Raw genomic sequence first — 14763 nt, 5'->3', positions numbered from 1 at the left:
TGTAAACCATTTTACACTTAATCTGACTATGAAAGACAAAGACAAGAGAAACTGAAGGTATTTATTATTCAATCCACTTACAAAGCAGGTGGCTTAATGCAAGCTTATTGACATGTTCATATATGATCCCCGAGGAACATCTTTTGCAAAGTGACAGTAATACTGTCTCAATGTTTTTGCACATTTGCATTTTGCAATGTTGAGCACATTTAAATAAACTATAATCTATTATATGTGAAAGAATGTTGATGAGCAACTTGGATCCTGATGTGGATTAAAACCTCCTCCAAAGGCGAAATGTTAGTACATTATAACTTAATTCTATATACTATATTATGCAGCAAATCTTAACTATAGAAAATATTTCAATCAGTGATGGACTGTTGGTAATTTATAAAGAGGGAATCTATGATCAAGGCAAAAACTAGGTAACCACATCATTTGTGTCTCAGTTTCTACAGAAATTTACAGGCTTTCAATTTACTAATGAAAAATAAAACAAGAGACAAGTGGATTTAGCTAACTATTAACTTTAATAAAAACCCCAAGACAAGCCTGGAATCCTTAGAAGTTCTATGAACGCATGTATATCTGCCAAAGAAAAACCCCAAAAAACCAAACCACCAAAAAACCAGAAAACAAAAACCTTGCAGCTCTAAGTCCTTATTGAATGGTTTTATATTCAAAAAAACCAAAAACCAAAAAACCCCCTCAATGTGCGCAGATACTTCAACTTAAGTTAGCAGAAGACCAAACAGATTCTAAGCTCTTTTTCCATTTCCCTAATAACTCAATCTGCAAGTATCTACAATCCAGCTAACTGAAATCAACATTTAGTGTTCACTAGAGCTGTTTCACAGCAGCAAATATTTAAGTTAGGGATTCAAATTTCTAGACATAGGAAGAAAATGATAAATACAATCCAAACAGCAGTCTAAATGTTTAATATTGACATTCAAATATATCTGCATTGTGCTGAAATTTTAAAAACGAACACAAAAATCTGATCAGACAAAAACTCTGGTGATGAGTATGCTATATGTATCAGTCAAACTGAATATAGTTCATATTCTGTTCCCAGTATTAAGGATGTTATTTGACTCAGAACTGATATTGTAAATATACAGCAGCCATTTTTTTCCTAATTAAGGAATGTCTCAATACATAATATTATCCTTTTCTAGATGATCTTTATACATTTAAACTAAAATATATGATCGATTAAATTAAAGAATCCGAGGTTAGTAATGAGTGAAATCATACTTTCAAAGCTCGATACTATGTAAAACAAACCAAAAAAGAGACCACACAATTCTACTTACTAAAGCAGCTAATCTTGCCTGCAAGTTTGGGGTCACAAAGCCCATAATATGTGCAAACGAATGCAATACAAGGAACCATGCAAAAATACAGTAATGAATTAAAAGAAAACATGTAAAACCTAAAAAAATGTTTTATAAATACACTGAAACTCAACTGTCTTCTACACAAACTGTAGGTCTAGCATTAGTTGTACCATATAGCAGAGCCAGCACTCTAGGTTCAATGCTTCCAAATCTGCGCAGGTAAGTCATGCCATCTTTGGTTGACTGCAGTACCAGGAAGGATGAGAGGGAGTGAGAGGAAGGACAAGAGTTCTGGAAAGCCGTGTCAACTTTCACTAGGCAGTTGAGCCTCAATGTCCACTCTGCAGATGGGGCACTTCTTGTTAGTAATCAACCACTGATCTACACATACTTGATGGAAAAGGTGCATACATGGAAGGCGCCTGTCATCAGAACAGAAAAACATTAGTGTTAATAAAGCATCTCCATATCAACATACCCATTAGAAAAACAGTAGTGTGGGTTTTGCTATTGAGGTGTCTACTGCACATGTTTTTCCACAAGTTTCACTGCATTTTTCTAGTTCTAGGAAGAAACAGGTATGGGCAATGAAGGCAAGCATCAGCTATCTTCTACTGTATTACACCAATTTAAACCTGTTACAGGTTAAGTAGCATTACTCCAGAAAAACTAAAATTGACAGTCCTGATTAATTGAGGGTATCAGCTTGGGCTCATGTCATAAGACAGACACAGTCAACTTATGGAAGACTGTAAGAAAATAACCTACATTCTACCCAAAGACAATAGAGCCCGAAAAACGCATGTTTTCAATTGCAACTTGTTTTATTCATAGGTTCAATGACAGATAGTCTTTAACTGTAACTGTTAACCTAGGGCATATTGCAGAGTACTGTACCATATTCAAGTAAGGCCTCAAAGCCAGAGCATTAGCATTATATTCTGATATCCAGTGGTACTATTTACCTGACATCTTCACCTTCCTCCAATATAGACAAACAGATGGTACACTTTTCCTCTGTGTCTTCTTCTGTTCCTTCCTCCCCATCTTGTTTGCAGTGCAGTTTCCTCTGTGAGAACCAATCAGTTGTTACCTTATTAGTAGAGATGACATTATTGACAAACTGAGTAAAACCTGTTTTTAATACATATTCAACATATACTTCTTTGAAAACTTTTTGTAGTATTTATGCAAATGTATTTGAACCAAAATGAATCAAGAACTAGCACTTGGAGCAAAATCACAAGACACTTCAGATTTATTCAACTATTGTTAATTACAAAAGTCTACTGGACTGTGAATATATTAATTTCATATTGTTGCAACCAGTCCTTTTACTTGTTGTCTATGTATAAATATCCTCATTTCATTCATGAAGAGGCAAAAAAAAGACTTCTGTCAAACCTAGTATCTTAAGCCACTATTTATCAAGTGTGAAAGAACACTATGTAAATGAGGATGGAATTCTATATTATGGTATAATAAACTCCAATTGAGTGACAACTTAAGTTGCCAAAATACTGTACTGGATTCAAAACTTCTAGTGTCTCAGTCTTCCTACTGTGATCAGAGTAAAGGTTAAAATGATACATACCAAGCAGGTAAGCATCATGAACAATTTATTGCAAAAATAAAGTCTTATTTTATGAGTTATCACTGAAGTCTGTTGACAATTTAGCTATTACAATAGTTACTTCATTGCTCACAGGGCTATTCATAACTGCTGGACAAGTTATTAAATCATATCAAACCACTTCTGTTTATCACATTTCTTTGTGAAAGAAGTAGCATTATAAGCTTTGCTTACAATCTCTGAAATTGCAACATACAGAAAACATGCACTCTTTGAAGCTGACATTTCTGCAGATTTAAGCTAAACATAAACATTATTACATTTTCAAAGAAGAATTACAGGCAGGCCACAATTTGAAAAATCCTCACCTTTTTGTATTTATGTGGATATGTGCATCTTTCTATAGTTCCCTGTGTTGCTCCACGATTAACGTTGCCTAATCGTTCCTCCAAGTGAATCAGCTCCTAAAAAATGATCAAGGAATAAAGTGTATGAACTGTTACTTCAACTACCTTGAGTAAATATTAATTTTATTCTAACCCATTTGTAGAATGACAAACGCTCAATTCCCAGCTTACTCAAATACAGGCAAAGCAAAAAAGAGTATGTTGTGTGGGAAAAGTGATGGGTTTCTGTAGAAAAACCCACACAACACCACCTGGTATTTTAAGTTATAGGGAAACACTATTTTACTACGAAAAAAATTAGAAGCTGTTTGTCAGCTAAGAGTGGTTATCAGTATGTTCACACGTACTTGTGTGTCTAATGAGGAAAATGCAATTAAAATGCACTACTTAAATACTGCTTTCCAACAGTCATTAAGGCTTGGAAGAAAAAGAAGTTGCTTAAGTTGAAATACAATGGCTGATTTATTTTTCTCCAGCAATGAGTTTATTAGAACCATGAGATGTCACTGAAGATGTTTTCAGTGGACCAGGTCATTAACTCTCTGCATCTGATACCTTTTATTTTCTTCTCTTTTTTTTTTTTTCTTCCCCTTCCCTCAGATTCAATTCCTGCACTACGTAACAAACAGGACAGCACTGTTAAAGTTGCCAAGTTTCAGCCTCACTAGGAGGATCCTGGCACAGTTATTCAGAGACACCATTACCTTTGACCAACATATCATGTGAATACTACATCCTACTAGCTGGGGTGGTGACCAGAGGAAGATGTACTGTCAGTTAGTAACCACCTAAGTCTACATTGTCCAGGGCACCTTTTATTGACTGACTTTTCAATATGCTTTTATCCCAGGTCATGATAGTGAGGTCATTCTATAAATACAGTATATTTTCTTTATGATTCTTTTATATCTATTTATAGAACTAGCTCTACCATATACCCTCCCCATATTCCCTCATGACACATTTTGACATATATCTAGTTTTATTCTATTACAAACCTCAAAATTGCCCCTGAAAGGGCCTCTGAATGATGTTCCATCCAATCCCGATGAAATGTAACGGATGTGAGGGTAGCCCGCCATGTCTGGTACCTATTCAAACAGCAGATGTTAAGTTAAACCTATTCAGAACAGTTTCAGTATTTTACTGTTCACTTTGTAAAATTTAAGATCCTTTTTGTTTTTATTGAATCACTTATTATTTATACTCCTCAGCTTGAGCATACAATTCCAGCTGACGGCATAACACACCACCACTCTGAGCTCTCTAAACATAACCAGAAGCAAACCAGAAGCGAGACTAGATCATCTCTTATAGTCTCTCCACAGCTGCATTACATATTGCTTGGTCTCACTTCCCGAGTCTCAAAATCTCAGCCTGCTTTGTATAAACCACCATAAATATCTACCTATTTTTGTAAACAAAACACCTAAAAGCTATGCATGAAGTTATGAAAAGGACTTGCTATAGGTTCTCAAATGTAAGTTTTTGGTACCACAGAAGAAACAAGGCTAGCAGTCATTCTGGAAAAAAACAACCAATGTCCTTATCTTACCCAAAACAACTGAACATCTTAAGGCACACTTCAAATTTAGAGGCAGATAAAAAAAAAATAACACTCAAAACTCACATCTAAGACATGGGCAACTCTACATACACTCTATATTCAAGCACTACTGACTTCCTTGCCTATTAAGAGATACAAGCAGTGAACATATACCCTACAGGCACTTCAAGCACCAGGACTTTTCATATAGAAAAGCAGAAAGGTAGTTAATATACCAAGGACCACCTTCACAGCTGGGCTTCTGCGTTCCATTTTTACCCTCACAAGATAAATGAATAATGATATTGGCTTTTTGTCAGGAACATACCAGCAACAATTTGTAATGATCAGGTGAAAAAACCCCAAGCAAAATGACCAGCAGATTCAGTTCACTTAATCATGTAGAGTGCACTGATACGAGGACTGTAAGCAGCAGTTCATTTGGAAATATCATGAAGTATTTAAGTACTATCTTCCCTTCTGTGCTATCAGCTGGCAATATCTCTGCTGCTATATATGACAGCTCAAAATTCATCTCATGAGAGAATACAGACCAATAAGCTATATTTCTCTTTTTCAAACCCTGCCTGGTAACTAAAAACTGACAGGGAGAGAAAAGATTTCTTTGCCCTAAATAATTTTTTTCAGAAAAGAAAACCATAATCTAATTATTTTAAAGCAGTTTATATGGTGTTTGTTAAATGATGAGCATGTAGTGACAATATAAGCCACAAATACAGCCACAATATTGGTATTAGATTTTTACAAACCACAGTAACAGAAATAGAGATTTAACTTTCACAATATTTCCAGAATCCTAGTATAGGGGGTGCCCTTCTCATAAGCAGTGCAAGCATCTGTTGGTCTGGTACTAATCAGAGCCAAAGACGGGAAACAAGCAAGACAGGATGACTGCTGCAAACTCCAACAGTGTATCAATTTAAAGATCTAAGCTGTTATGCAATATGAAGGATGTATTCACAGAGATTATATACTAATATATGAATTCAGTATGATTGCAAATATAGAATTTTGTATCACAAGATATGAATATTCATCTGCATACCTAAACATTTCATGTAAGTAACATCTATTGGTGTCAGGTCTTACTGTTTGACAACATAACCCACAGCTGTAACACAGGAATTTGGGAGAGTGCATTAAAAATACGTTAATTTGTAAAAAACTACAAATCTGTCTCAGGTATTTGGTGTTTACAGAAAACCCATTTAAAGAACGAGGTCACTCATCCACACTATGAACGTATTTGCTGCTCCAGGTTTCTACTAGGCACAGACCTGTTTGGCATCATTTGAAAGCTTCCACTGGGTGTTACTATACTGTGAACCAACTGCCTCCACTCAGAGGAAAGGAAACTCCTGACAAAACCTAATCCAAGTCTCAGGAATGACTTTCACTGCTTGCTTTTTTGATTCACCAGGATTTTAAAACAGTCTGTTAGAAAATAATGCATATGATTGTGCAGATACTGCATCATTACAGGAGCTGTAAAGTCACAGGTGTATTGCTGTAATGCAATAATTACAGTTCCAATCGCTTCAAAGGTCAGAGTTTATCAACTGCAGTGACATCCACCTTTACAGATCTCCCATTTGGAAAAAATTCTGCTACCGGAGACTAAGAAACATACTAAATTTAATTTTAACAATACAAAGCCAACCAAGAATTTCTCAGAGTACACATACCACAACGAAATACTGAACAACAGAAAGATTGGGCGGGACAATACATTTTCATGAAAATATATGGGCCTTCATTTTATCCTGATGGGTAATGGCATACCACCTCTGCAAAACTACCTGAACGTACATTATGTACAGGCTCTTTTACAAAATGTTGTGAGAGCACAGCTTATATTTCTGGCCAGGTAAAACACTATATTTTGAAAAAGCATCTCTGTAAGAAAAAGTAGCTCTTTTATGCAGGCAGAATAAGCAGTCTGCTAACATAGCAAGATTTTAACTAATTACATTTGTGACTACAAGCTGGAGGAAACATGGGCAAGAGAGAACTATCAATAATGCCCAACTAAGAACCATCTAACTAAAATCCCTTTGACAGTTACCATCAAGCTTCAAACGCAAAGAGAAGATTCCAGCTCTCTTGAAACAAATAGAAGTGTGTTTTCAGTAAGTTTTCATATTGAATATAAGAAAAAAGGGAAAGCTTAAAGCTAATAAAGAAAGTAAAAGAGTTAAAGATAATGCCAGTCTGCACTAAGTGCTTGTATACTTTTGGATACAGTCAAATTATAATACATACTTTAAAAGCAATATATTCTGGACCTGCAAATTCCAGTGCAAGCTTGCCAAGTACTGTTTGTTTCCTGTAGAACAACTATCAGCTGTTTCTGGTTTTGCACTTTCTATTGACACTTCCCACCACCACAAAAGTTTGCAGCAAATAAAAAATTCAAGACTAAGTCTGAACCATTTACAAGACAAACATTCTGAAACAGTTTGAAACAGCTAACCAGCAGGAAAGATTTTTTCCTTGCTATCTTCCTGTAAACACCTTCCATCTTTCCAGGATCTTTTTGCCTTTCAGTTGCCACAGTCGGTGAAGAGATTCTTCCATTGTATAGTACTACTTATCGCAACAGGTGTGTGGTACTACTCTATCCCAACCTTTTATTCAATGGTTCACATTAAGTATGATCTTCATACATATTAAAACAAATCCCAAACCTAAACCTAACTGTATCTGCATCTGAGGGAAACATAAAATGACCACTCTTCAACAACCTATATTTTACAAAAAAATGAAGAACAGTAATTCACGTTTGCCTTAAAAAAGTAACAGCTGCATTACAAAAGTCCATTTTCTTATTTGAAAAATGCAGTTAAATTTCCTGCAGCTAATCAAGGCTATTTCAAACCTAAAGTTCAACTTGAACTACTACTGCTACATTACGTTACAGCTTTAAGCTCAGTGTTCAGATATTTTACAGGAAGTCAGCTTTTTTTGTATGCAACAGTTGTAGCTCTTAGCTCTGTCATACCTGTATGACTACAGTCTGAGTGATATTATTCTGACCAGCACACATCTACCACAATGTACTGTGGCCTATTTGCCTATACCTCCAAATCCCTCCCAATTTTTACAACTAAGTATAAAGGTGGCCTCAACCACTCTGAGGTATTCAACAGTTAAAGGAACAAAACAGTAAGGCTCTGAAACAGAAGAAAAAGGGGGGACAGCATGTGAAAGCTGGATGTGTAACACCTGAGGGACATTAAGTTACCATACGTAACTTTTTTTTTTTTTTTTTTAAATTATGACCCAGAGATCTCCCTCTAACTGGCAAACTGCAGTCTAGGTTCACAGATAAATTAAGGAGTCTTCTCCAGGCCTGCATCAACCATATAGAAATTTATTATACCATAGCTTGCAAACTGTAAAGTCCAGATAATTCCTCACCCCCCCCAAATTCACAATCAACAATAAACTAGTCAAAGGCAGAAGAAGCTGGAGCCAAAGAGACTGGAACAGCATATCCCTGGAACTTCTTTGATTAACAGGCAGCTGAGACAATGAGAGGCATGTAGATAGTTTCCATTATTTAAGATATATAAAACAGAAACTAAAAAAAAAAACACAACAAAAAACCCCATAAAAAACCACCCACCACCAAATCCCACTACTAGGCATAGTATGATCTGAAAATTGTATCTGACAGCCTTGCATGTTTTAAAAACATCAAGGTGACTAGAATACTCTATCAGTGGCAGGTTTGTTGCTTATGTTTTAACACTCAGAATCCCAGACCAGTTGTAGCTAGTTATTCACCTAAACAAGAGTAAAAGTCTACTAAGTTAAAAGGCACAAAGGGAACACTGCTCACTTCAGGTCTATATTCCATTTAAGATTTAGTTATCAGTTTAGAGTTGATACTTTGTTCTTCTTTGGTTATGAAGAAGATGGAAGGGGTGAGAAACAAGACCTTCTAGTTTTAACCTTCCACCCCATCCTCCATTAAATGACAAACAGGAACAAATCCAAGTCATAAAAATAACCCTTTCTTGACCAGTGCAAATGTAAGATATAAAGCACTGATTTTTTTAAGTGTCCCAGTAACAAACTCATATTCAGATCAAGTTCCTGTTTCAAAGCTAAACTAAATTACAATTTCTAAATGTCTGCAGACTTTCAAAACTTTATAGCAAATAACATATCATTCTCCATTTTTCTAATCCTTTTTTTTTCAAGTCTGAAAAATGTTAGAAATATTATCATCTTTGCCTTACAAAAAGTAACTGATTTAACAGCTAAACATAGCATTCTGGTCATCCAGGTAAACGGGTAACATCTGGAAAACACGAGACACAGGAGAGCCAGCAGTATAGAGAAGGGGACCATTTCAGGGTGTCCTCTGGCCAAATTTAGAAACATCTTCTGGAGATTTCTTTTCAGACTTTTTCCCTTCCAGATTTCCCTACAAACTAGGATGCCTTTTCTTTTGTGAAGCAACAGAGAAAAGGAATTCTGCTTGGATATGCGTTACAGCTGTAAGTATGGTTTGGCTAGTCAGAATTATGGCTGGTATATGAAAAAAAGTTATGTTTTCAGATTTTATATTTCATATGTTTTCATATATTCCATATAAAAGTTATGGTTTTGCATGGTATATGAAAAAGTCATGTTCCTTTTAACATCCATCTCAGCTTATTAAGTCACAGAAATTCCCAGCCTGTCCACCCAGATGTGGTAACTGGTGCTAAGCACTCTGAGTCAAAAAAGAGCAGCCAAAATCACTCAGAGTAAACAGAAATTGAAGCGTCATCTAACAACAAGCACTGGCATCAGAGAACAGAGGAACAGATAAAGCCTCTGTCTCCTGCATCTGTCTTGTCTAACATTTTGTTATTTATGACATGCATTGACCTTAAGTTGATTCTTCCTAAAAAATGTTGTTCAAGTTTGCAGAACGGAGTCCATCGTAAAAATCACTTTGACATAGGATCTTTCCTCAGCACATACATGGCATTAAAGCCATAATTATGGGAACACAAACTACACTAAGCCAGGGTCACACTTCAAGTAATTGTGTTAAATCAAGGAGGGAAGCAGCCTAATCCTTGTCTACAGAGATATGAAGTAAGCTCTTTTTAACTGCTTTTAATCTAGGATTTATCCTGAAGCAACAAACAGGTGAAAGTTTCTTCAATCAAGCTAACAGGAGATTTTGTTTCCCCCCATGCTCTATTTGGACTGTCAAAGCTGCTGAGCACTAATTATCTCCCCTAACATATCTTTACCATTTTGTCTCCCTGAGGATTAACACTGTAGTCTCCATTCCAGCACTGACTAGATGAAGATTAGGTTATCTGGATTCAATTAAAATCTGAAATTCATATATCACGGTACTGGCATCATTAAAGACCAACTAATCCATTATGCCCTTTATGGTCTGGCAGTAGTTTGAAGGGGTTTTAGTACTCCAGAACAGACAGAAAGAATGCACACTGCCTACTGGGCAACATGCTATTGAAGAAAGTGGATTCAACACAAATGAATTTTTCAGTTAAGCTTCCGAGTTACTTTAGAAGACTCCTCCCCCGATAAAGAATGAAGAACATCAACATTTGATGACATCTGCATCAAGAATACAACTAATGAGCCTTGTAAATTGCTACTTAGTACCCTCTGTACTTAAAGAATAAAGCACTCCTCATAACATTAACCATTTAGCAGAGGGACTCTAATCACATTTCACCCTCTCCTCCCCTACCCCCATTCTTAAAGTTACGATGAAAAAACCCACATGACAGCTGCAATTAATCTGTTGCTCTTTAATAAAAACTAAAATGGCACTTTTAATATCCAGTTAAGTTTGTTAGATGAAAAATTTCACTACTTGCTCTATATTCAATTTTGCTGGCAGATCTGCTGTACTCTCACATACATGCAAATGAAGAAAACTTTGGCTTTCATTATTCCACAGAAGGGGTAGAATCACTGAAAGGCATTTGTAATGCTTTGAACTCATTGTATATATAACTTCTAGCAGTGCTCTAACCTGACTTTATGTTCTTCTTGTGCATGTAATCTGATACACTTCGAGGTAGTCAGAGACACAGAACACTTCAAAGTCGTAACACTTGATCTGATCACAGCAAGATTCAAAACAGATCCTAAACATTTGAGGAAGTACTGTTTACAGCAGTCTATACACTGTAAAACACGCTGTCAGTACAGTGTGTACAAAAACTCTGAATACAAACAACTTCAATTCCATTTCATCCAGAGATTAAAGAATTACTGTTATTAGGATTAGATATCCCTATACAAACATATGCACAAGTTTCTATAGAGTTAATGAACCTTATTTCATCTGACACTTTTATGTATTAGTAAACAGCAGTTACTGAGCAGAAGGGCAAGACTCACTAAAGTACTGCATCACACATTCAGGAAATACTTCTGAAGATTCTCTGTCACAGCTTTCTTCCATCCTACTGCTAAAAAGAAGATAAACAGTGGGGTCCCAACTCCTTGCTTGTGTAACCTTTAAGAATACCCCTATGAAAATTAAATACAGTTAAAAGTTTCTCATCGCACTGTAATATAAGGATCAGCTGACCTCTGAAGTTTCTAGAAACTTCACAACAGTGGAAATAAATCCCATAAGTAACTTACTAGCTCTGATAGAAAATGAGGTAAAATACGCATATGTTTAACTTGCTGCCTCCTAATGCAGTTCCCTGAAATATTAGGAGGGCCTTTTCTCTTTGAGAACCTAAAGCAACTGCTGTTATCTGTTAGAGTACAACCCATGAAATAAATGAGAGAGGCAAGCCATTTTTCTTCCACTTGAAAAAACAGACACCTAACTGAAAAAGAATGCAGAAAATCTTAATTTGAATGGATGATGCACAGGAGACAAGGTTATGCAGTAAGAATCTTGTTGACTACACTAAAATACCAAATTCTACAGACTACTTTAGAAAGTCTGTGGTTAAGTATGCAAGCTGTGCATCAATGAATTACCAACCCTGATGTATCAGGGAAGTACTTAGGCATTATTATTATGTTTGTTAGTTAAATAGCAAGGAACAAGCAATGTAAGACCAGACTATGAAGAGACAGCTATTACTGTATTGGTTGTAAATTTACAGTTCAATCCCTAGATGTCAATTCTGGCTACTAACAGAGGAATTTTGGATGAACAAGAACAATTGCAGGTTGATTTTTAGTTACAATTTTAGCATTTGTTTACAGATGAGCCCACAATTTTGATTAGCTTATCTAGTTTTAAGAGGGTTAAATAATATGGGTTAGCCACACAGAATACCACATAGAGACACTAAACATACTCTGTTAAACTAAATTTGTGTCTCTGTGAATTTTCTTTAAACAAAATTAAGAATATTTTAAATAAACCTATAAACATTCTTTAAAAAAAAAATTATACTCTTTTTCTTGGTTTTCTACTGTAGATTAAAAAAAGTTATATGTAACAAGGGACTAGTTTACCCTCACACTTTCTGTTGCTTATAGCACTTCATGCTACAAAATTATGTACTTTATCACACAGAATTAGGTCGATGAACACCAAATATTATTTGAAAACAAGCAAATTTCTAGATGGAATTCTAGCTGTGCTGTATACACGCCTCAAAAATGAAGCATCAGTGCTAATCCTCATGCACTGGGTGGAAAGTTGGTACCTTTAACAATCCAAAATTCATTACAGAAGAATCTGAACTTTAAAAATCAGATGCAGAGGGTCAATGCATTGCAATGCAAGTGACAATTTATTTCAAATATGTTTCATTTTACAAGAGCTGAAGTTAAAAATGTTAGTGTCCTATACTGTTTTTTCTTATTAGACATAAGCCTGTTCTAGCTCCCTATCTGAGAAAAACACACAGAAACACTGTAGTATTTTCCTCTTCGGTTGAAGCACTAACTTTTGCAGCAGTGTATGCATGTCCAGTTAGACACAGTAAACCTTAAAATAATTTTCCTGACAAACAAAATAATTACAATGACCAATGATCATCATCTTTCATAAGCTATCGCCTTACCATTAGAGGAAGAGCCCCTATTTGCAAATGATGAAGTCGAGGAGGAGCATGGTAGTGGGCCAAGTGAGGATGCAAGGGCCCTGGAGGGTAAGTAGCTGCAGTCACACCAGCTTCAATTCCCAGCTCCCTGTTACATGAATGAAAGTGGCATTACAGCAAAGGTGTATCTTGACTCCTAGGTACAAGTCCACTGCTTTGGAAAGCATATGACACAGCACAACTACCACAACTGTTTTACATAAACATTTTTTTAAACTTATTTAGACTTTGCTAAAGAATAATCTTAATCCTATCATAACTAAAAGTTGTTTTAAAATCAGCTGTGAAGATTTAGTATGCTAAATCAGTAGAGATAACTCCACATTTACTGTGCCCAGGAATATTACCAGTGTGGAGTCTTCTCTGTAGCTCACGCCATGGTGAACAGCAGCTGTCACGTATGCACCTCTTCCCTAATGGTCAAAAGTATCTTTTATATATTGTGGAACTTAAATGTAACCTTCATGAGTGGGTCTGATGCAATTTTAAATAAGTTCAGACAGAGAGAATAAATTAGTTTGTAACTTAAATCCAAACCTCTATTTTACAAAGAACATAAATATAAGAATAGTCTTCAGCAATGTTTTACTTGCCTATTTTAAAATCAATTTAAAATCAAATCTTGATATCCATTTTTAAAAGCAATGGATAAACCCCCCAAGAAATATATTTAAGATATTGAGTACTCAAAGCAGTATTTCAAAGCCGTATCAAGATCTACAGATTTTAAACTACAGGCACATGCAGCCTGTAGCTTTTAAAATCACAGCCAGCATTATCAGCACTGTGATCTGCACATTATGGTCTTTTGTCCTGAGTACCAGAGAACTAAAATAGTATCTGATTACTAACCAGGCAGATCTCTCTGGAGCTTGTCGAGGATGGGAAGACATTGTCTGAGGCACATGAATGTGATGCCCATGACCGTAATTGGGATGCATTCTGTGAGGATGTGGAGGAGGCCGCTCATGAGCGCGTCTAAACAACATAGAACAGCAATAGTTAATTCCACATACTTGTTAGTATCAAGAAAGCAACATCCATAACCAAAACATTACAGACTGAATTACTGGAACGGGTTTAAAATAAAAAAATGAAGCTCCCCATATAGTATTTAAATTTCAACGTTAGATATTGGTTAGAAACTAATCATAATACAGATTTCATATTCAAAGAAAAAGCCAGCTTCAGCTATTGTGATCTGTCCTTCACTTGGCAGACACGACCATAGAAGAACTGACAAAGTGTTTAATCCTAACCTCAAACTGCAGGTGGGAAAGCGAAGGTCACATGATGGCCATGTTGAGATTCAGAGTAACTCACAGCTATGATGAAGTTTATTTCTAGTAAAACTATACCAGCAAAAGTAATTCAGGGAAACTTGATACAATTATCAGAGGACATTTTCCTTGAAACATGTCTGCGTCATAGCTCAAGTAATAAGAGCACACAGTTTTTTCCATGCCAGCTGGTATAGAACAACTACATCTTTGGAAAAAAATCTTTAAAAAAAAAAAACCTGCTGGCTGATTTCTGTTACTTTACCACTTCCCAGTTACAGAACAAAACAGATTGGTATTTTTCTTCACATTGCTTTCAATGCAGAAAGTATTTTTTTAAAATGCAATCTAGAAACTTGAATTTTGCCAAAAGCAGTACACTGTCTTCAGATTCAATACCACCTTAGACTACCTGACAAAGCAGACTAGACATTTTGTAAGTTTTCATGTCTAGAGGAGTAAAAAGTTACTTAACACCACCATTCTAATTACTGTAAATTGACACTTCTCCAGAGAAATCT

The 14763-nt window shown here is 35.8% G+C and overlaps 1 protein-coding gene across 13 annotated transcripts in view; it reads right to left on the bottom strand.

Annotated features, from left to right (window-relative positions):
- Nucleotides 1-42: 42 nt before the first annotated feature.
- RNF111 (ring finger protein 111) overlaps nt 43-14763 on the bottom strand; it is a 62640-nt gene continuing 47919 nt past the window's right edge. For 7 of the 13 annotated variants that reach the window (XM_074837527.1, XM_074837523.1, XM_074837524.1 and 4 more), the window contains 6 exons: nt 13815-13940; nt 12924-13050; nt 4325-4417; nt 3288-3383; nt 2312-2439; nt 43-1768 (listed from right to left, as the gene is read on the bottom strand). In XM_074837527.1, coding sequence (XP_074693628.1) covers nt 1651-1768; nt 2312-2439; nt 3288-3383; nt 4325-4417; nt 12924-13050; nt 13815-13940 — 688 coding nt within the window. In that variant the 3' untranslated portion in view covers nt 43-1650. Of the gene's footprint in view, nt 1769-2311; nt 2440-3287; nt 3384-4324; nt 4418-10672; nt 11355-12923; nt 13051-13814; nt 13941-14763 lie in introns of those variants that run through there. The other 6 variants (XM_074837525.1, XM_074837526.1, XM_074837528.1 and 3 more) reach the window with 5 other exon arrangements.

Source organism: Strix aluco, chromosome 12 (assembly GCF_031877795.1).
Source record: "Strix aluco isolate bStrAlu1 chromosome 12, bStrAlu1.hap1, whole genome shotgun sequence".
Classification (NCBI taxonomy): Eukaryota; Metazoa; Chordata; class Aves; order Strigiformes; family Strigidae; genus Strix; species Strix aluco.
Note: the sequence above shows the minus strand (reverse complement) of the source record. Positions and strands in the feature narration are given on the sequence as shown.